Below are 23745 nucleotides of genomic sequence, written 5' to 3' on the forward strand. Positions count from 1 at the left end.
ACTCCACTATTTACTTCCTACAAGATCTAAAATACATAAAGTGTAATGATAAACCAGTGGTTTTGACTCAATGTAAAATATGTAATTTTTGACAAGAACTACATAAAGGTGGGGGAATGGAAGAGTATAGGAACATAGTTTACATGTTCTATTGAAGTTAAGTTGGTATCAAAGAAAAACAAGATTGTTACAGATTTAAGAGGTTAAATTGAGGCCCCACAGTAAACACAAAGAAAGTATAAGAGAATATGACCATAGAGATGAAAAGTAGAGTATGGGTTACGAGAAGTAGGGGAAGGGGCAATGGGGAGTTAAGAAATGAGTGTAGGGTTTCTGTTTGGGGTGAAGGAAATTTCTAGTAATGGATGGTGGGAGGTGATAGCATTGCAACATTCTAAGTGTGATTAATCCCACTAATGGAACGCTAGGGAGGGGTTGGAATGGGAAGATTTATGCTGTATATATGTTTCCACAATTGAAAAAAAAAAAAAAGACAGTCTAAATAGATAATGATAATTAAATGCCAAGGATGATCCTGGATGGGATCTGAGGATGGAGGAGAGGAGGCTCAAAGGGACACAGTTGGGACATAAGGAAAAAAAAAGAAAATACAGAATGTAAGCTTTGTAGCAATGTTGAATTTCTTGAACTTCTTAGCTGTGCTTAATGGGATTGTATAAAAGAATGTTCTTGTTCATGGGAATAATATACGTGAATTATATTTTTGTTCAAGGATGTGTGCAGCTTGCTCTCATATGTTCAGAAAACAGCAATAGATGATGGATGACAGGGAGGGAGGGAAAGAAAGAAATGGTGGTATGACAGGATGTTAAAGTTGGTGGATCAGGGTATCGGAGGTGGGGGGTCGGGCATGCTGGAATTCTGTGTATGGGGTTTGTATTATTTTTGCAACTGTTCCTGTAGGTTTGAATTTATTTCAAAATAAAATTAAAAAAAATAAATGAAAGGATGTTATGAGAGACAAAGAAGGCCATGACATACTAATAAAAGGGGCAATTCAACAAGAAGAAATAACAATCATAAATGTTTATGTACCCAATCATGGTGCCACAAAATACATGAGACAAACGCTGGCAAAACTAAAGGATGCAATGGATGTTTCCACAATAGTTGTGGGAGATTTCAACACATCACTTTCTCCTATAGATACATCAACCTCAGAAGACCAATAAGGAAATTGAAAACCTAAACAATCTGATAAATGAATTTGATTTAACAGACATATATATAACATCACATCCCAAATTACCAGGATACACGTTCTTCTCTAGTGATCACAGAACTTTCTTCAGAATAGACCATATGCTGGGACATAAAACAAGCCTCAATAAATTTAAAAAATTGAAATTATTCAAAGCACATTCTCTGACCACTATGTAATACAATTAGACATCAATAACCATCAGAGACTTAGAAAATTCACAAACACCTGGAGGTTAAACAACATACTCCTAAAATAAATGGTTTATAATGTAGAATGTAGGGGAACTAGGGATAGAGAGGAATAAAGGGGAAAAGATAACCCAATAAGAACATATAAGCTATAGTGGGTAAATTTAATGTTCTGGAAATGCCCAGGAATGACTATGGTTTGTTAATTTCTGATGGGTATGGTAGGAACAAGTTCACAGAAATGTTGGTATATTAGGTTATTTTCTTGGGGTACATTAGGAACATGTTGGAAGTAAAGCAGTTATTTTAGGTTAGCTTTTTTCTTACTCCTTTGTTATGGTTTGTTTGAAATGTTTTTTTTTTTTTATTGTATATCTTTCTTAAAAAAATTTTTTTTGTTATAGTTAATTAAAAAAAAAGAGTTTATTAAGAGATAACGACAATCAATGCAATATATGATACTGGAGTGGATCTAAGAATGGAGGAGAAAAGCTCAAAGGGGGCATAAGGAGAAATTGGAACATAAAATTTAAGCTTTATATCTGTATTAATTTTCTTGAATTAACTGCAGTTAAGTTAATGATGTAAATGAATATCCTTGTTCATAGGAAATGTACATGGAAGTGTTATGAGTTCAAGGAGTATGATATATGCAACCTGCTATTGAATGTTCAGAAGATGATAAATGGGTAGATAGATAACTGACAGAAAGATAATAGATATAGTTGAAAGAAAGAGGGAGGGAGGGAGGGAGGGAGGGAGGAAGGAAGGAAGGAAGGAAGGAAGGAAGGAAGGAAGGAAGGAGAAAGAAAGGTACTGCAAAGGTAGCAAATGTAAAATTGGTAGCTATGGATATCTGGGGGTGGGGGGGTGTTGGAGTTCTTTGTATGGGGTTTGTATTGTATTTGCAACTGTCCTACATGTTTGAAATTATTTCAAAATAAAAATTAAAAGAGGCAAACACTGGCAAAACTGAAGGGAGAAATAGTTGCCTCTACAATAATAGTTGGGAACTTCAGTATACCACTCTTATCAATAGCTAGAACATCAAGACAGAGGCATAATAAGGAAACAGACAACTTGCTTAATATGATAAGTAAACCAGACCTAACAGACATATATAGAGCAGTGGACCCCAAACAGCAGGATATACATGCTCTTCAAGTATTCATGGAACATTTTCCAGGACAGACCACATGTTGGATCACAAAGCAGGTCTCAGTAAATTTAAAAAGATTGAAATTATACAAAAGCACATTCTCTGATCATAACAGAATGAATGGAAATCAATAACAGAGAGAAAACAGGAAAATACAAGAACTTACGGAAGTTAACAAACTCTTAAAAAATCACTGAGTCAGAGAAGAAATTGCAAGAGAAATCAATATCTGGAGATGAATGAAAAGAAGAACAAAACATATCAAAACTTATGGGATGCAGCAAAGGTAGAAGTGAGAGGGAATTTTGTAGTACTAAATGTTTACATTAAAAAAAAGAAGAAAGAGCTAAAATCAAAGAATCCACTGTGCAACTGGAGGAACTAGAAAAAGAATAGCAAACTAATCCCAAAGAAAGCAGAAGGAAAGAAGTAACAACAATTAGAGCAGAAATAAACAAAATTCAGAATAAAAACAAAGTAGCATATCAAACAGAATTAACAAAACCAAAAGTTGGTTCTCTGAGAAGGTCAATAAAATTGACAAACTCTAAGCTAGACTGACAAAGAAAAAAAGATGATGCTAATAAATAAAATCAGAAGTGAGAGGGAGGATATTCCTAATGACTCCACAGAGATAAAAAGGATCATAAGACAATACTATGCACAACTGTATGCCAAAAAATTAGACAACCAAGATGATTTGGAAAAATTCCTAGAAACACATGAACAAGCTGTATTGACTCAAGAAGAAAGTGAAGCCGTGAACAGACCAATTACAAGAGATTCAAATCAGTCATCAAAACCCCTCGCAACAAACAAAAGCCCAAGACCAGATGGCTTCACAAGTGAATTCTACCAATCATTCCAAGAAAAATGAACACCAATTCTGCTCAAACTCTTCCAAAAATTGAAGAGGATACACTACTTAATTCATTCTGTGAAGCCAACATCACCCTAGCACAAAGCTTTACAGAGATACTATAAAAACAAACAAAAGAAACTACAGACCATTTTCTCTAATGAATATAGATGCAAAAATCCTCAACAAAATATTACAAATAGAATCCAACAACACATTAAGAGAATTGTATACCATGATCAAGTAAGTTTTATCCCAGGTTTGCAAGGGAGCCTTGACACAAGAAAATAAATTATTTTAATAAACCATACCAACAAACTGAAAGGGAAAAACCACATGATCACCTCAATTGATGCAGAAAAGGCATTTGACAAAATCTAGCATCTTTCTTGATAAAAAGAGTTTGAAAGATAGGAAAAAAGGGGAATTTCCCCAGCATTAAAAAGGGCATATATGAAATAGCCACCGTTAACATCCTACTCAGTGGTGAAAGACTGAAAATCTTTCCCTTTAAGATCTGGAACAAGACAAGGATGGGCACTGTCACCACTGTATTTGACATTGTGCTAGAAATTTTAGCTAGAGTAGTTTGGCAAAAAACAGATATAAAAGGCATCCAAATTGGAAAGGAAGAAGGAAAACTTTCACTGTGGCAGATGACATGATCCTATATATAGGAAATCCCAAAAAATCTACAACAAAGCTATGAGAGCTAATAAATGAGTTCAGCAAAGTGGCAGGATACAAGGCTGACATGCAAAAATCAGTAGTGTTTCTATATACTAACAATGAACAATGTGAGGAGGAAATCAACAAAAAAATTCCATTTAAAATAGCTATTAAAAGCAGCAAATATCTAGGAATAAATTTAACCAAGAATATAAAGGACCTGTACACAGAAAACTATAAACTATTGCTAAAAGAAATCAAAGAAGACCGAAATAAATGGAAGGACATTCTGTGTTTATTGACTGGAAGACTAAATATCATTAAGATGTCAATTCTACCCAAACTGAATTACTGATTCACCACTATCCCAATCAAAATTCCAACAGCCGACTTTAGAGAAATGGAAAAGCCAATTATCAAATTTATTAGGGAGAGAACCTAAGATGGTGGCTAGGAGAGACGGCAGAAAACATCTCTGTGAAAAATACTAGATAAAAGCCAGAAAGTGACCCAGAACACCAGTTCCAGTGATGCACCTGCTGGACAAGGTCTGCTAAATCCGCAGGGACTGTGCATTTGGTGAAACCGGGAGTCTGCGTTTTGAAACGAGTGAGTGAGGCTGCTGAATATCTGGCAGCCACACTGCAGTGTGGGGAAACCACGGGTTGGCATTTGGAGGCGGACTAGTTCTTTTTAAAAACCCAAAAGCGGCTGCAGATACGGCAGCGAGAACCGCACAGTGAAGTGTGGCAGGAATGGGCTGTGCGAGCGCCTCAATATCTGGCGTGGAAGATAACTTTTCACACACCCGCTGGTAATTGACTCGGAGCAAGGAAAGCAGAGGTGAGCCAGAAGGGGAAAATAACCACACCCCTTGCAGCCATCTTCCCATTGGGTGGGAACACTCCTGCCCGGTGCTGGTGCCACAGCCCAGAGCCACGCCAAAAAACTCAGTGTGACAGGAACTATTTCCAGCAACATGCACACACTTCACAATATCGGGCGTGGACAATAGTCTTTCGCACACCCACAGCTAACTGTCCTGGAGCTGGGGAGGCGGAACTGTGTGAAAAGAGGGAAATTAATATGCCCCATACAGCCATCCTTACAGCAGGCTGAGAATGCACCTACACGGCCCAGCGGCCCAGAACTTCCCTTGAGGTACAGTGCACACTTGTAACGTAGCACAACCTTCCCTCAGCAGAGGCCCTAGAAGGGCACAGCTTGGAAGAAGGACCCACTGAGAAATCCCAGGGACCGTACGCCAATAACAAGGACTTGTGGGTCAGCGGCAGAGACAATCTGTGGCAAGGCTGAAATGAAGGTTTAGACTCTTGAAACAGCCTTAAATCTCCAGGAACACCTGGGAGGTTTGATTATTAAAGCTGCCCTCCCTCCTTATTGCTCAGACACATGCCCCACATTCATGGTGGACAGCACCAACAACACACCCAAACTTGGTGCACCAATTGGACCCTACAAGAATCAGACCCCCACACACCACAAAGACAAAGTTGAGGAGAATTGACTTGAGGGGAATAGGTGAGTCGCAGATGCCATCTGCTGGTCAGTTAGAGAAAGTGTAGGCCACCAAGCTGTAGATCTGACAAATCAGAGATTCGTCTTTGAATAATCTTACATATCCTAAAAGAACCCTATCAAGTAAAGCAAATGTCAAGAGGCCAAAACAACAGAAAATTTTAAAGCATATGATAAAACCAGATGATATGGAGAACCCAAACACAAACACGCAAATCAAAAGATCAGAGGAGACAAAGTACTTGGAGCAATTAATCAAAGAACTAAAGACAAACAATGAGAGCATGGCACAGGATATAAAGGACATGAAGAAGAGCATGGCACAGGATATAAAGGACATGAAGAAGATCCTAGAAGAGCATAAAGAAGAAATTCCAAGAGTAAATAAAAAAATAGAAAATCTTATGGAAATAAAAGAAACTGTTGGCTAAATTAAAAAGACTCTGGATACTCATAATACAAGATTAGAGGAAACTGAACAATGACTCAGTGTCCTCGAGGACCACAGAATGGAAAATGAAAGAACAAAAGAAAGAATGGGGAAAAAAATCGAAAAAATCGAAATGGATCTCAGGGATATGACAGATAAAATAAAACATCCAAATTTAAGACTCATTGGTGTCCCAGAAGGGGAAGAGAAGGGTAAAGGTCTAGAAAGAATATTCAAAGAAATTGTTGGGGAAAACTTCCCCAACCTTACAGACAATATAAATACACAAAGCATAAATGCCCAGCAAACTCCAAATAGAATAAATCCAAATAAACCCACTCCAAGTCATATTCTGATCAGACTGTCAAATATGGAAGAGAAGGAACAAGTTCTGAAAGCAGCAAGAGAAAAGCAATTCGCCACATACAAAGGAAAGAACAGAAGTAGTGACTACTCAGCGGCTACCATGGAGGTGAAAAGGCAGTGGCATGACATACTTAAAATTCTGAGAGAAAAAAATTTCCAACCACGAATACTTTTGAAGCTCTTCTTCAAATCTGAAGGAGAGCTTAAATTTTTCACAGACAAACAAATGCTGAGAGATTTTGCTAAAAAAAGACCTGCCCTACTTCAGATACTGAAGGGAGCCCTAGAGACAGAGAAACAAAGAAAGAAGAGAGAGACACAGAGAAAGGTTCAGTACTAAAGAGATTCAATATTGGTTCAATAAAGGACATTAAGAAAGAGAGGGAAAAAATATATCTGACAAACATAAACCAAAGGATAGGATGGCTCATTCAAGAAATGCCATCACAGTAATGTAAATGGATTAAACTCTCCAATTAAAAGATATAGATTGGCAGAATGGATCAAAAAATATGAACCATCAATATGTTGCATGGAAGAGACTCATCTTAGACACAGGGACACAAAGAAATTGAAAATCAAAGTGAAAGGATGGAAAAAAATATTTCATGCAAGCTACAGCCAAAAGAAAGCAGGAGTAGCAATATTAATCTCAGATAAAATAGACTTTAAATGCAAGGATGTTATGAGAGACAAAGAAGGCCACAACATACTAATAAAAAGGGCAATTCAACAAGAAGAAATAACAATCATAAATGTTTACGCACCCAACCATGGTGCCACAAAACACATGAGACAAACACTGGCAAAACTAAAGGAAGCAATGGATGTTTCCACAATAATTGTGGGAGACTTCAACACATCACTCTCTCCTATAGATAGATTAACCAGACAGAAGACTAATAAGGAAACTGAAAACCTAAACAATCTGATAAATGAATTTGATTTTACAGACATATGTAGAACATCACATCCCAAATCACCAGGATACACATTCTTCTCTAGTGATCACGGAACTTTCTCCAGAACAGACCATATGCTGGGACATAAAACAAGCCTCAATAAATTAAAAAAAAAAAAACTGAAATTATTCAAAGCACATTCTCTGACCACAATGGAATACAATTAGACGTCAATAACCATCAGAGACTTAGAAAATTCACAAACACCTGGAGGTTAAACAACAAACTCCTAAAATAAATGGAGTTTATTATGTAGAATGTATTTATTATGGACAATGTAGGGGAACTAGCAATAGAGAGCAATTAATGAAGGGGGAAAGATAACCCTATAAGAACAGATAAGCTATCGTGGGTTAATTTAACATTCTGGGAATGCCCAGGAATGACTATGGTTTGTTAATTTCTGATGGGTATAGTAGTAACAAGTTCACAGAAATGTTGGTATATTAGGTTATTTTCTTGGGGTAGAGTAGGAACATGTTGGAAGTAAAGCAGTTATTTTAGATTAGTTGTCTTTTTCTTACTCCCTTGTTAGGGTTTGTTTGAAATTTTTTTTTTATGTATATCTGACTTTTTTTGATATAGTTAATTAAAAAAAAATTCATTAAAAAATGAAAAAAATATGCAGCGCCCCCTTGAGGAGCTGGTGGAGAATGCAGGGTGTTGGGCTTCTCCACCTCGATGGTTGCTGATGTGCTCACAGACATAGGGGTCTGGTGGTTTGATGGGCTAAGCCCTCTATCACGGGACTTGCCCTTGGCCAGACTGTTGCTGCAAAGGAGAGGCTAGGCCTGCCTAAAATTATGCCTAAGAGCCTCCTCCCAAATGCCTCTTTGTTGCTCAGATGTGATCCTCTCTCGTCAGCTAAGCCAATTTGGCAGGGGAAATCACTGCCCTCCCCCCTACTTGGGATCTGACACCCAGGGGAGTGAATCTCCCTGACAATGTGCAATATGACTCCCGGGGAGGAATGAAGACCCAGCACCATGGGATGGAGAACATCTTCTTGACCAAAAGGAGGATGTGAAAAGGAAAAGAAGTAAGCTTCAGTGGCAGAGAGATTCCAAAAGGAGCCGAGACAACCCTTTTTAGGTTGTAATGAATTGGAATAGCTAGCAGTAAATACCTGAAACTATCAAACTACAACCCAGAACCCATGAATCTTGTAGATGATTGTATAAAAATGTAGCATATGAGGGGTGACAATGTGACTGGGAGAGCCATATGGACCACAACTCTCCTTTGTCCAGTTTATGGATGGAGGAGTAGAAAAATGGTGGGGGGGGGGGGGGGAGAAAAAAAAAGAAAAGGAAGGCACCCAGTGTTCTTTTTTACTTTGATTGTTCTTTTTCACTTTGGTCTTTATTCTTACTGTTTTTGTATGTGTGGTAACGAAAATGTCAAAAATTAATTTTGGTGATGAATGTACAACTATATAATGGTACTATAAACAACTGAATGTATGGTTTGTTTTGTATTACTGCATAGTATGTGAATATATCTCAATAAAAATGAATTAGAAAAAATTTTACTAGGAAGGGTAAGGGGTCCTGAATAGCCAAAAACATCTTGAAACAGAATGAAGTTGGAGGACTCACACTTCCTGATGTTAAAGTATATTACAGATTAAAATTATAAAACAAAGGTGGATATAAGGGATGATGTTATAAACAGTTAATGAAAATCTCTCCCCAGAGACTCAACAAAAAAAAAAGAAAATTTTCACTTGTTCAGAACTCTGGCGGAAGGTAAAGACTGGAGAAGGATCCCACAAATGGTGAATTGAAGAAAGAGAATAATATCAGGTAGGAAACTTTCGTCCTGACTGGTCAGTCCTCTCCCCCACCCTCACTTGGTCCCACACACCTCGGGAAGTGCCCAGAGGCAGCAGCCGGGATCCCTCCCACCTCCCACCAAGGACACAGTCTATAAAATCTCTCACAGCAGTGAGACAGATTCCAACTACAAGCAGACCCAGGAACCGAGGCCCACAGGGACCCACAGCAGGACCTAGCTGCCGGGGGGCGGTGAGGAGTGAAAACAGGGCAGTAAGGAGAACTTTCCAAAATGGAGGACTAGGGAGGGGACCACAAAATCTTCCCTAAAATCAGCAAGCAGTCAAGCAGATACTGTCCAAATGAACTGTCTGGGGACCCAGGGGAAAGGGGAGGACATTTCAAGGCCTGGTTCAGTGAGGGACAAAGAGTCTGGGAAAACGTGGACAGAGTCTGTGTTTCTCGTCTGGGTCCTGGTGCCCATCTCCCACCCTTGAGAAAAACAGCAGCGGGCAGCCTGATCCTTGCCTGGGGGACAGCTGCATACTGGGGCAGATGGGAGAGTCCTCTGCCCCAAGTAAACTGGGGGACACAGCCTCACAGTGAACCAGACTTTGGCCAGCAAAGTGAGGGCACAGGAACCCCGTAGTTTCAGCCGTAACCCAGTCAGATGGTGTCTGAGCTCCAGGAGGTAATTCAGCCTGGACCGGTCAGATACTGCCTAGGCTCCAGGAGATAAACAACTTCTGAGGACGATTATGTCACTGCACAGTGCCATCTGCTGGGCAGGCTGGAAAGTACAGGTAAACTGCAGGGCTTTTCAGAGCCTCTCCAGATCCTATCCCAGGCCTCATTGGAACTGGTCTACACCCCTGCAGGCTACCCAGCCCTGTTTTGGCCGAGAGGTACTGACGCTCCAACTGTCAAAGCAGTCTGTAATACAAACCCAGGCAACAACTAAGTCTTAGACAAGAGAGAGAAACCAACCTTCAGAATAGACCCATCAAAATAATCAGATGACCAGATATCAGCAAAAAATCACAAGGCATACTAAAACTCAAGAAGAATAGCCAAGTCAAAGGAACAAATCAAAAAGCCAGAGACACAGAATCTGGAATAACTAATCAAAGATGTGCCAACAAATCTGAATCTATTCAAAGAAATGAAGGAAAATGTGTATAAAGATATAAAGGATTTAAGAAGACACTAGAAGAGCATTAAGAAGAATTTGAAAGAATATACAGAAAAATAACAGACATTATGGAAATAAAAGACACTGTAGATGAAATTTAAAAAATACTGGAGACACTCAACAGCAGATTTGAAGAGAATAAGGAATCAGTGAGCTAGAAGACAGGTCAACCAAATTTGAAGAGACAAAAGAAAAAATGGAGAAAAATATGGAAAAACTTGAGCAGGGTCTTAAGGAATTGATTGACAACTCAAAACACACAATCATACACATTATAGGTAACCCAGAAGGCGAAGAGAAGGGGAAAAGGCCAGAAAGAATATTCAAAGAAATAATGGCTTAAAATTTCCCAACCCTTATAAAAGTTATAAATATACAAATTTAAGCAGCCCAACATAATCCAAACAGAATAAATCCAAATAGACTTACTCCAAGACACATAGTAATCAGACTATCAAATGCCAAAGAGGAGAAAATTCTGAAAGCAGCAATAGAAAAGCAATTCACCACAAACAAGGGAAGCCACATAAGTCTAAGCGCTCATTTTTCATCAGACACCATGGAGGCAAGAAGGCAGTGGTACAACATATTTAAGATACTGAAAGAGAAAAATTTCCAGCCAAGAATTCTCTGTCAGCAAAGCTGTCTTTTAAAACTGAGGGAGAGTTTAAAATATTCACAAACAGAAGCTGAGAGAGTTTGTTACTAAGACTGAGTTATGAGAACTACTAAAGGGAGTACTGCTGGCTGAAAATAAAAGAAAGGAGAGAGAGATATGGAGAAGGGTACAGAATTAAAAATTAGTAAGGGTAACAAAGTATGAAAAGAGAGAGAGAAAAAATAGATCTGATAAATAAAACTAAATGATAAGATGGTTGAACTAAGGACTGCCTTTACAGTAATAACTTTAAATGTTAATGGATTAAACTCCCCAATCAAATGACAAAGATTGGCAGAATGGATTAAAAAATATGATCTATCTATATGCTGTTTACAAGAGTCTCATTTTAGACACAAAGATACAAATAGGTTGAAAGTGAAAGCATGGAAAAAGATATTCCATGCAAATATTAACCAAAAAAAGCTGGAGTAGCTATACTAATACCACACAATCTAGATTTTAAATGCAAAATGTTATGAGATAAAAAAATACACTTTATATTAATAAAAGGGGAAATTCACCATGATGAAATAACATCATAAATGTTCATGTACCTAACCAAGTAGCCCCAAAGTACATGAGGCAAACACTGGCAAAACTGAAGGGAGAAATAGATTACTATTAATAGTGGGAGATTTCAATACACCACTATCTCTAATAGAACATCTAAACAGAAGATCAATAAAGAAACAGAGAACCTAAATAATATGATAAATGAAAGAGACCTAACAGACATATACAACACTGTACCCCAAAGCAACAGGATACACATTCTTCTCAAGTGTTCAAGGAACATTCTTCAGGATAGACCATATCCTGGGGCACAAAACAGGTCTTTATAAATTTTAAAAGACTGAAATTATACAAAGCACTTTCTCTGATCATAATGGAATGAAGCTGGAAATCAATAACCACTGGAGAACCAGAAAATACACATATAATATGGAGATTAAATAACATGCTCTTAAACAATCAGTGGGTGAAAGGAGAAATTGCAAGAGAAATCAGTAAATAGCTCAAGATGAATGAAAACAAGAATAAAACACATCAAAACTTATGGGTTGTAGTGAAAGCAGTGCTGAGAGGGAAATTTATAGTCCTAAACACCTATATTAAAAAGGAAGACACAGCTGAAACCGATGACCTAACTGCACAACTGGAGAAACTGGAGAAAGAACAGTTAACTGACCCCAAAGCAAGAAGGAGGAAAGAAATAACAAAGATTGGAGCAGAAATTAATGAAATGGAGAATAAAGCATATTACAAAGCTACAGTGATCAAACAGCATGGTACTTGCATAGACTGACCAATGGAATCAAACTGAGAGTTCAGAAAAAGATCCTCACATCCATGACCAGTTGATATTTGACAAGGCTGCCAAATCCATTCAACTGGGACAGAACTGTCTCTCCACCAAATGGTGCTGGAAGAACTGGATATCCATGTGCAAAAGAATGAGAGGACCCCTATCTCACACCATATACAAACATTAACTCAAAATGGATCAAAGTCCTAAATATAAGTACTGGAACCATTTTAAAACTCCTAAGAAAATACAGGGAAGCATCTTGTGTTAGGCAATAGTTTCTTAGACTTTATACCCAAAGCACAAGCAATGAAAGAAAAAAATAGATAAATGGGACTTCCTCAAAATTAAAAACTTATATGCTTCAAAGGACTTTATCAAGAAAATACAAAGGCAACCCATTCAATGGGAGAAAATATTTAGAAACCACATATCTGATAAGGGTTTAATATCCAGATTATATAAAGAAAGCCTACAACTCAACATAAAAACACAAACAACCCTAATAAATAATGAACAAAAGATATGAATAGACATTTTTCCAAAGAGGAAATACAAATGGCTAAAAAGTACATGAAAAGATGTGCAACATCACTAACTATAGGGAAATGCAAATTAAAACCACAATGAGATATCATTTCACACCTACAAGAATGGCCACTATTAAAAAAACAACAACAACAGAAAAGTATAAGTATTGGAAAGGATACGGAGAAATAGGAACACTTATTGCTGGTGGGAACGTAAAATTGTGCAGTTGCTATGTAAGACAGTTTGGCAGTTCTTCAGAAAGCTAAGTATCTGGTGATCCTGCCACTAGATACATACCCAGAAAAACTGAAAGCAGCGATGTGAAGAGACATTTGCACACCAATGTTCATAGTGGCATTATTTACAATTGCCAAAAGATGAAAGCAACCCAAGTGTCCATCAACCAATGAATGGATAAAGAAAATGTGGTATATAAATACAATGGAGTATTTTTCAACTATAAGAAGGAATGAAGTCTTGAAGCATGTGGCAACATGGATGAACCTTGAGGATATTATGTTAAGTGAAATAAGTCAAACGCAGAAGGACAAGTATTGTATGATCTCACTGATATGAACTAATGATAATAACAAATTCATAGAGTTAGAATCTAGAATATAGGTTAGCAGGGGATAGAATGGGTGTAGAGAATGGAGAGCTGATGCTTAATTTGTACAGAATTTCTATTTGGTTGATTACAAATGTTTGGAAATGGACAGAGGTGATGGTAGCACATTATTGTGAGTGTAATTAACAGCACTGAATTATGTTGGTCAGTGTGGTTGAACAGGGAAGTTTAGAGTCATGTATGTCACAAGCATAAAAGCTAGAAGATGAAACATGGGACTGTATAACATAGTGAGCCCTGTTGTGGATGATGAAGGTGGTTAATTGTATAAATACAAGAGTATTCTTCCATGAATTAGAACAAATGTGTATCACAACCACAAGGTGTTAATATTAGGGTGGTATAGGGGAAACAATACACCTAATGCAAATTATGAACTATATTTAACAATAATATCTTAAATGTTTTTCCATCAATTGTAACAAAGATACCACACTGATGCTGTCAACAATAGGGGGTATACGGGAATGCTGCATATTTTACATGCCTTTTTTGTAAACCTACAACTTTTGCAATTAAAAAGAATAAAAATTAAAATATTATGCTAAGTGAAAGAAACAGACACAAAGTACTTTATATAGTATGATTTCATTTACATAAAATGCAAATATAAATAAATTTAGAGAGACAGAATTAGATTAGTGGTTATGTAGGGCTGTGGAAGGATAGAGGGATTGAGAGGTGACTGCTAAGGGGTATGGGGATTTTCTTTTTGGAGTAATGAAAATGTTTTAAATTGATTGTGGTAATGAATGCACAAGTCTTTGATTATACTACAAGCCACTGATTCTACACTTTGGACGGATTGTAGGGAATGTGAATATATCTCTGCTTAGAAAGAATTCTGGAATTGGAAGAGACCTGGAGATGAGGGAAGGAAAGCCCTCATCAGATGGATGGACGATGCTGAGAAGATGCAGTGTCCTATTGCAGGCCACACAGCCAGAACCAGGGTTCTATATGGACAACAGTCTTCACTAATTTATGCTGTCAGGAAAGCTTGGCAAGGGTTGCATGGTGCTTCCTTCACATCTACATAAACAATAATCAGGCATTACCACAGACGTTCTTCTGAGTCTGTTTCATCCAGCCAGGAGGTGATCTGAAAGCAGCTTAACTTAAGATAGCTTGGTAGGGTAAAGAGAACTATCAAACACTATTAAGTTTGATGAATAAAATTTTGTAGGCCCAACATGGAGGTGTGCATGCTAAGCCCCACGTCTGCGAAACCAAAAACCTAAGGTAGTTTCTATTTCTTGTAAATGCCCTGCTTGCCCATAAAATCAAATTTAAATACAGCTGATCAGTTATGGCCAGCCAACTTCCTCATTCCGAAGCAATCACCTGCTCCCCACTTTGTAAGACCTGCTTAAGTAAAATGGAAATTTAATGTCAGCCAATCAGAACATTTCCCCACTGGCTTCCACACTCGCCCTCCATGAGCTTCTCCTTCCCCTCCTCAGCAGAGCTCCCTTCTACTTTATGAATGCGATGCTGACCAATCCACAAATCCCTCACTAAAGCTGTAGATCCTAAAGTGGATGAAAAGCTTTTCTTTTATCAAGTTAAAGCTGTGCTTCATCAATAGAAACTTTATGAAAACTTAGATTTTTATAAAGTTCAAATATGAAATACAGCTGATTAAAAAGAAAGCTTTCTGTTATCAGTGTTTTCTAAACGTTAGTTTCAACATATTTAGAAGTTTTGTAGTTTTTAAAGAAAAAAGGAACATAACGTGTTCCCACATTTAACATTTGTGACTAGCCTTTCCTTAGCACTTAAAAACAGCCATTTTAAATTGGTGAGGAAAGGAGAAATATGCTTATTTCCAGGCCCTTGTTACGCTCATCCCCTTTGCTTTGTGAATCTTTGGGATTTCTACTACCACTGACTGAAGAACTATGATTCACCTGGCGAGGAAGGGCAGCAGCAGCGGCAGCCTAGCACTCTGCCTCTCTTTTCAGCACCTTATTTCCTGATTAACATTCTAACTGATGATGGGTATTTGGGTGGAAATGACCTACATCTGACTGAGTAGTGTGTCCAGCAAACTACCTCCAGATTCAGATCTGGGATTTTAGCATCTTATCTTCAAAAAAAAGGAAAAAAGGACAACTAAGAAGATTCTAGAGGCCAGAAATGTATCTTATCATGGGACTGGTGCATATTCTCGTCTCCACGGAGGTGAGGTGAGGAATAAGACAGGAGTTAAAAGTAGGTCAGCAGGAGTAAAGGAAGGAGTGTGCACCACATCCCTTTAGTTAGAACTTGTAATGTAATGATGGAAATGCTTCCCACATGTGGCTACTGAGCACTTGAAAACGGAGACTGGGAAACTGAGGTTTTCATCTACTTAATGTTAATGAATTTAAGTTTAAATAGCCACGAGTGGTTAGTGGCTACTGCACTGAACACTGCAGAGCTAGAAGCTCTTTTAATTAAAGTCATTGTCCCTATAGGTTAGTAGGAATTAGGGATCAGAGTGAATTAGGCACAGTCCCTAGTTTCAGGGACTTGCAGTTTGCTGGGGGAGAATGACATAAATGGATAATCATACCACCAAGTGTTAAGTGCGCTACCTAGTCTAACGGATGGGAGGAAAGGTTGTTAGGGAATCTCAGGCATGGGGCCCTTATCAGGGAGCAGTGTCAGGGAGGACTTCCTAAGGGAAGGTGCCCTGTGCAGTGGCCATTAAAGGACCAAGAGCCACGGGGTCACGGGCTGTGTGGGAAGAGCACGTCGCTACAGAAGCCAATCTGCACAGGGAGTAAGGTGGAATGAGCCTGGTGGTGTTGGCAAGGATCGATCGGATTGCACTTCCTACGGTGTCTGTCTTATTAGGGAACGCAGGCTTCACATCCTGGGAGTGCAGGAGAGGGGGCGTGACCGGGGGGCAAGGAGGGGGAGGGAAGATGGACAGACTGGGAGGAAGGAGCAGACTGAGCGCTGAAGGCAGACAGGAGCAAGGCCATTCTCATTGCTTCCAGGGTTTGACAAGAATTTGGTAAATTTATCACTATTGGTATTGACCGGACTGTGGCAGGGAATTATGAGAGGAAGAAAGAGGCCAGTGAAGAACAACCTCTCAGACCCCGCCTTGGATGGATGTGGGAAGGAGCCGGTTTTTGTTTTTGGTGTGCATGTTGTCTGGCTGGCAGGGAAAATATTTAAGGTAACCTAAGTTTGAAAATGGTTTACTAATTCTAGCCCCACTATAATTTAAAACCATGTAAATATTTCAGAATTCATTCTGTATACTCTATTGGCTACTGCATCGGCTGTTATTAAACAACAGTAGGCAATCCAGCGTTTCCTCTCCTGCTCCACCGACTGGGAGAAGGGGAGGGATAAAGGCGCCACAGATGCAGCAGCCCATGGGCTGCAGTCCTGAGGGCTCGGGCCTCCTGCACTCCCGGGTCTCACCTCCGAGTCGGAGCTGTCCAGCTCGGCCAGCGTCGGGGCTTTGAGCAACTTCTTCCGCGGCCCGGATGTCTGCTGTGGGGCCACCACCCCACTGCCTTTTGCTTGTGGTGCTGAGCCTCCGTTCCCCACAGGCGGTTCTGTCGCACTCTTCGCAGATTCAGGGGTAGTCACCTCTGGTAAAAGAAAGGCAAACGCTTACCTTTTTTGAACCAAGAAAGGCAATCAGTGGACCAAATGTGCTTTTCACACATTTCTGGAAGAACACACCAGGTAACACAGCGTTTTCCTATAACTTGAATATAAGACAGAGGCTTCCTACAGGAAAGCCTGTTCCTATAAAGTATTTTTTGTTAGATGGTAAACTGTCAAGTTCACTTAAAGGAAATCTTTAAATTAATAATTGTATATTCACATATGTAGATTAGAATTTAAAGCTGAGAGAGATCCCACAGATAAAACTGACTCCAACTTCTTCATTTTACAGATTAAGAAACTGAGGTCCAGAGAGGCTAGTTTTACTTTATAGCTTCTGAAGAACTTGTGATGGATGGATGAAAGAGATATTAGATCTCAAAGTGGTTTAAAAATCAAAATAGCTAATAATCTCATATTCATATAAACATTTAATGTGAACATAAATACTGTGGGATCAATTTCCTCTCATCAATCTGATTTACCTTATTAAAGAACTCACATTTGGACAGGAAAGCAATATAACAATGAAAGAAAAGAAGGACTGTAGCATAGCAAGATGCAGGCTGGGTTCAGAGGCTAGCTCCACTGATAGTTGCCTGACTCAGTTTCCTCATCTGCAAAGTGAGGATAATAACAGACAAGAGCTTGTCGTGAACACTGAAGGAGATAATAACTGCATATGAATGCCTCCTCAATACTGGGCACACAATACAGGCAGCACACAATAAATGTTTACAATTATCAATGTGGATTTTATCTCCTTTTGCAAGCAAAGTGAACTAAAGCTCAGAATGATTAGTTACGCTCACGCAGCTAGTGTGTGGCAGGGCTAATACCTGAATTCCCGTAGTGTTGATTCTAAAACCCTTCTTTTCCACACTATTAGCCTATTATCTTCCAATGTAAGCAGAACTAATTTCTTCAATATTTCAAATGAAGAGTTAAATATCACCTAAATTTAATAACTGACTACTAAATTAGAGTATTCAAAAATGAAAAAGAGCAGTCACTGCATAATTTAATTTACAGACCAGCAAATGGAATGATCTGTAAATCTGTGCTTGGTAGTAAAGGGTGGGCTAAGCACTGGCATGAAAAAGAGATGATTAATGCTCCTTTAGGAGAGAAAGGATTGTAACTAAAGGTACTATAAAATACGAGAATGCTGTATTTCTAATAGCTTTTTTTTCAACAAATAATATTTATATGCTTGAAGTAAAAGAGGTGGATTTCCAGGAAACATTCAGTATATAAGTGTGTTATCTCTAATACAGCCTTCCTTGATATCATCTAAAAGAACAATGTAAATTATTTATTATTGCAAACGATATATATCTAATTTAATATTTACAAATAATTTCTACTCATTTTTAGAGATTAAGAAGGCCAGAGAACATGCCCATGTAAATTTGAAGAAAGGGTTTGAGTAGGATAGAAAGAACAAGATAGTGGGAGACAGAAGGGGAGGGGGGGAGGGAAAAGAAGGGAAGGGAAGGCAAGAAAGGAAGGGAAGGAGAAGGGAAGGGAGGAATGGAAAGAATAAAGGGAAAAGACAGACAGACCTGCCCATCAGTCAGTTATCATTTTAGGTAAAAGTTTTAATAGATAACTTGACAAAACATGCATTTATTTTATTATTACTTACCCAGGTTTTAAGCAGCTTGAGCAAATAAATAGTTGGGGGTGGGATGGGGAGAGCAGGGTACTGAAGGGGAGAAAAAGGCAAAACCAGCAAGTTTTTACTCAAATTAGAAAAGTTAAAAACCTTTCATGAGGAGATGTAGGGAGTGGTAGGCTGTTATATTTAGGAGAAGAATTGAAACGTTTTCCAGAGAGCAAAAGAGGAAAAGATTGCGCTAAGTGATTCTTATTCAAGGAAAAAGGGAGTGTTTAAATATTGTCTTAAAGAAGCATATTTTAAAAAATTGCATTCTGTAGTGTATCTTATTATATTTCCTGCAGGATTGTTCACATTGTTGAGTGGTTAATCTTTTAGAGAGAGTTTTTCATCTTTCTCAGCCATCCGAATTCCAACCGAGGGTCCCACCATTTATCTGGGGGCAGCTCATTCCCCAAATTACAGATACAGTAATGAGAAGCACACATTCTGCTCCCAAGGCTGGTCTCACCTTTCCAACCTACCAAGTCATTTTCCCTAAGCGTGGCACCGTGTTCACACCACTGGTTGTGCACTGAGGAACACTGAAAAGGTTCTAACAGATATTGTATCTTTCAGAAAAAATGTAACTACTAAATCAGATCCATGGTTTCATGGGTATTATTGCTTAAGCAAATTAAAAAGTCATTTATAGTAGATTAAAAAAATTGAATAGGTGACAGTACAAGTGGCACCTAAGTCTGGCAAAAATCATGAAGGCGACACACGCGCTGAAGTTGAGGAGTGCTGTTACCTTCACCCTCAAGGCGGGGACGTGAAAAACTGCCCACTAGCTTCCCGTGGCCTGTGCCCAGTGCTAGGGATGGATACCTGTCATCTGGGCTCATGGAAACTGTGAAATAAACACCTTGTACTAAATGCAAAATTTTGAGATAAATGGAATTGACAAAACACAGGTTTATGTAGCAGCCAGATTACAGGATGGCATCCACATGAAAGACTAAATACTGTGTGTTGTGATCCTACTTCATCAGGCATTTTTAAAAAGACCCAGCTGAACATATTTTTAAGAGATATTTTTATAAGTAGTTTGAATACTTTCATTTTTCTGTTCAAATGACTAAGTGCTCATTATTACTTCAAGGAATCAATTGAGAAAAATCAAGTACTTGGATTAGACTTTGTGTGCCTTCCATGTAAGACTATATTTCTTGAGGAAAAACTGTTGCTAGGTTCAAGTAAGAAAAATACTTAAGAAGCTAGATATGACTTTAGAAGTCACATACTTTAGGTTCAGAATATAAAATATATACCCATGATAATAAATAGTTTAATAACTTCATATATTTTAAGTATTTCCAGCTGCTGTCTTATTTAGTTGGAGGAAATATGACTGGGGTATAGATTATATATTTAATATATGCATAAGAAAAATACTTACCTTAATTAATGTTGAATGTATTATTAGGTTTTCCACTAAGAATTACTATTTCTAAGACAAACCTAAGCACAGAATATACTTCATTATATCTTATTCTGAATTTAAGTTCAGAAGCATTACCTATGTTACATGTTTGAATGTTTACTCTTTAGTTTGCTCATTTTCCAACTTAGAAAATACATGTATTCCAATCTGCATTTACATTAGAAAAATGGATCAATCTTTTTCATTTTTATTTTTGGTAATTTTAATTGATTAGCCAAAATGCAACAATGAAAAACTAACTAAAGACAAGAAATTGAAAATGAAGCAACTGGACACCAAGAAGTACACAAAGGTACAAAATAAATTACAGCAAATGATAAGCAGTGAAACCAAATAAAAATATCTTACTCTTTCACATCAAGGAGTTTAAGTTTCAAGAGCTTTCTCCCCTCCCAGCACCGTATTATCCCTAATATAATGTATGCCTGAGCATACCCACTGTCAGGATCAGCCCCTGGGGTTACTTCATTCTGGCCAGTTGTCAATGTGTAGAGAGCTAGCCATTTCCTTACAGCCAATTGACAGAAATATCTTGTCTGTCATGTATATTGCCAATTTTTAGAGATTAATAGTAATATGTGTGTTCTAAAACAGAGTTTATTTTCCAGACCATTTTTTTTACACGTTACTCTGCATAAAGCAAATGGATGATAAAATAAAAATTATCAAATGGACAAAGAAAACAGAAAGAGCTCTTTAGTGGTCAGTCAAAAATATTAACTGAAGACTATGAAATATTTATCTTTCTTGAAAACACAAACGTTAGAGTCATGCCTGAGACCTACAACAATAAACAGAAATTTAAAAACAGTTGGGAATAAGTTTAACACTGTCGAAAGATACTCAGTTAAGTATTCGTATATAAAGTATGATCCCAGAACTCTCGGGCCCTTAAAACATAAATTTGCATTAAGGTATGCTAATAATTCTTTGTATTTTAAGAGGCATGCCATGGCATATAAAGGAAAAGAAAATTCTAAGAAAATATTAGTGACAACACTATTATCTCATTTTGAGATCAAAATAGTAGCTTCCAAAATTAAAAATTTAATTTGCAAAATATTTTATCGAGATTAAGTTGGCTTTGAAGATTTGCTTATATATAGTTTAAAAACTCCATTAACACAAAAGGGATCTGATTTTACAGATCAAATTTAGTCATTAATAGCTACTTGTTTTACTATCAAACCCTCTCTACTTAACAGAGGGGTCTGAACTTGTACCACAAACTTGGGGCACATAATTATATGTTATAACCAAAGCCATTAAGATGCTCCTGTATTTTTATACTCTTAACCAACATTCAGGATCATTCATGACCAGGCTCCATCCTACTGGAGGGCAGTGGTATGAAGGACAGCTACTGTCCATCAGTTGAGACACTGTGGTTATCTCTGATTCAGCTCTTGAGATCAAGTCCAAAGCAGCGCAGTCTTGAGATCAAGTCTGAAGTCACCTACAGTTTTGGGTGTAGCATTTACAGAGCTAAATGCTTTAGACAATAGGAAGCAGCAAAACCTTGCTTCTTAAAAGTTTTTTCTATTCTCTTAAGGCACAGCTCTGTTTGAGACTTTTACATCATTGTCCAAGTGAACACTGGCCGATGCTGACGTAAGGGACAGGCAGCCAGACGCACAAGCAAGCACAAGGTCCTGGCTTCCCATGACCCTACTTGAAAAGCAACAGATTTATTGCAGTTTTAATTTTTTCTAAAGTATATTGCTTTCAAATAAGCAGAATGTTTTATTTTACTGACCATAGCTTAGAAGAAGCCTTTCAATTTTCTTTTTTGACATGCCTGAACAAGCAGATGAATGAAAAGCACTTCACAGAAACCACAAAACTGATGTCAGGTGTGAAAGTGCCTTTTTTTTTTTTTTACCTGACAAGTCAAAACTGTAAGACATGCTAAGTGGCCGCATTGCTGAAAAAAGAAAACAAACAATAAAAAGAAAAGAATTCAACTGTTAGAAATACACAGGGAGGACAAAAGTGGGGTGGGGGTGTTACAGAAGACCCTTAATGACACATTTCAGATTCTATGGCAGAGGCTAGTGAATGAAAATCTGAAATACAATAAAATCATGCATTAGTCTTAGTTTCAATTATATCACTAAGACTTGAAATGGAGTAACAACAAAAGGAAAAATAAAAACTTTTGAAAGATCCCTCTAAAAACAAAAGCATGATAACAATACAAACATTTTAAAGAATCAGAATAGGAGTTTTGATTAAAATATAAAACAGAACATAAGAAAAAAACACTCATGTTTTAAAAAATGATTTTAGGGATCAAAAAAGTCTCTAACATTTTAGAATAAGTGTGTTCTTCCATGACTCATTTTCAGGATGAAAATTTGCATCTCCAATTCAAGGTGAAGTATTTTACAAAAACTTTGATTCAGGAACTAGCAGCATCATAGCGTATCAACAAAGATCTAGTCAAGGCCTCTCTTAATCTATCAGTCAAGAGCCAGACTGCCCAAGTAGGAATCTCAGCACTGCCACCTACTAGCAGTGTGATCCTCGGCAAGTTTCTGAACCTTTCTGTGCCTCAGTTACTTTACCTGCAAAATGGGCATAGCGGTCCCAAGCTCAGAGGATTACTACGAAGATGAAATGACTTCACATAAAAAGGTGTTTAGAGCAGTGCCTGGCACACAGTAAAAGCTCGATAATTATTATTTTTTAAGAATAAAATTATTATGTCTTTCCTTTTAAAATCATTTGTTTATATTCCCTTTGAAAAAGTTATTGCATATATTAAAAACCATTGAATTGTACACTTTAAATGGGTGAATTTTAGAGTATGTACATTATATCTCCAATAAAGCTGTAAAAATTATTATAAAAATTTAATGAATTTGGGTATACATGAAAGTATTATCTATCTTCACTGCTGTCTGAAATTGTTACTAGCATCTTGATGATAATGCGTCAAAGAAAGAACATCTTTTCCAGACCAAGGCCTAGCTTTCCTGGCATTTCCAGAACCTACGAAGCAATGCCTGAAGCACTGCTCTTCAGTCATCCAAGCAGTCTCTCCACCGTCCCTCCACCATAAGGGGGGGTTCTGCTTTCTCCAGTCCAAAGACAAGTCCACTGGCACTTCCCAGGCTCTCCACCACCGTCTGGACTGAAGCGATGCCTCTCGAGCACCTTTATCACATGCTTCCTGCCTTCTGCTAAACTCTTTCACATCAGACAGGTGAGTGGAGATACCAATCACTTCTTGCATGCCTTTGGCCACCCCATTTCAGAAAGTACTTACTGTTGGTTCCTTATTTCAGGAAACCCTATCAACACCTAAAGACAACCTGCCTTCCTGAACTTTTGGCATCTGGAAGCCCGAGGTTCTCCTGGGTTTTAGGACAAGCACCTTCGTAGTCAGAGGAGGCTATCCCTTCACATCTACACTGGGGCTGCAAGTACGCCTGGCACAGCAAGCAGAACGTCTCCCCAGTCAACACTGAGCAGGTCGATGGCCTCTTGAGTTTTAATACTCAAATTTAACAGAATGTAAGTAGCTCTCA

General features: G+C 38.0%; 1 protein-coding gene across 3 annotated transcripts in view; it reads right to left on the reverse strand.

Moving 5' to 3' along the window:
• Positions 1–23745, reverse strand: part of SPIRE1 (spire type actin nucleation factor 1) — a 286381-nt gene that overhangs the window by 27104 nt on the left and 235532 nt on the right. For all 3 annotated transcript variants that reach the window (XM_037805905.1, XM_037805906.1, XM_037805907.1), the window contains one exon: positions 16914–17086. In XM_037805905.1, the coding sequence (XP_037661833.1) occupies positions 16914–17086 (173 nt within the window). The remainder of the gene's footprint in view (positions 1–16913; positions 17087–23745) is intronic.

The sequence above is a fragment of the Choloepus didactylus genome, chromosome 16, assembly GCF_015220235.1.
Source record: "Choloepus didactylus isolate mChoDid1 chromosome 16, mChoDid1.pri, whole genome shotgun sequence".
Classification (NCBI taxonomy): Eukaryota; Metazoa; Chordata; class Mammalia; order Pilosa; family Megalonychidae; genus Choloepus; species Choloepus didactylus.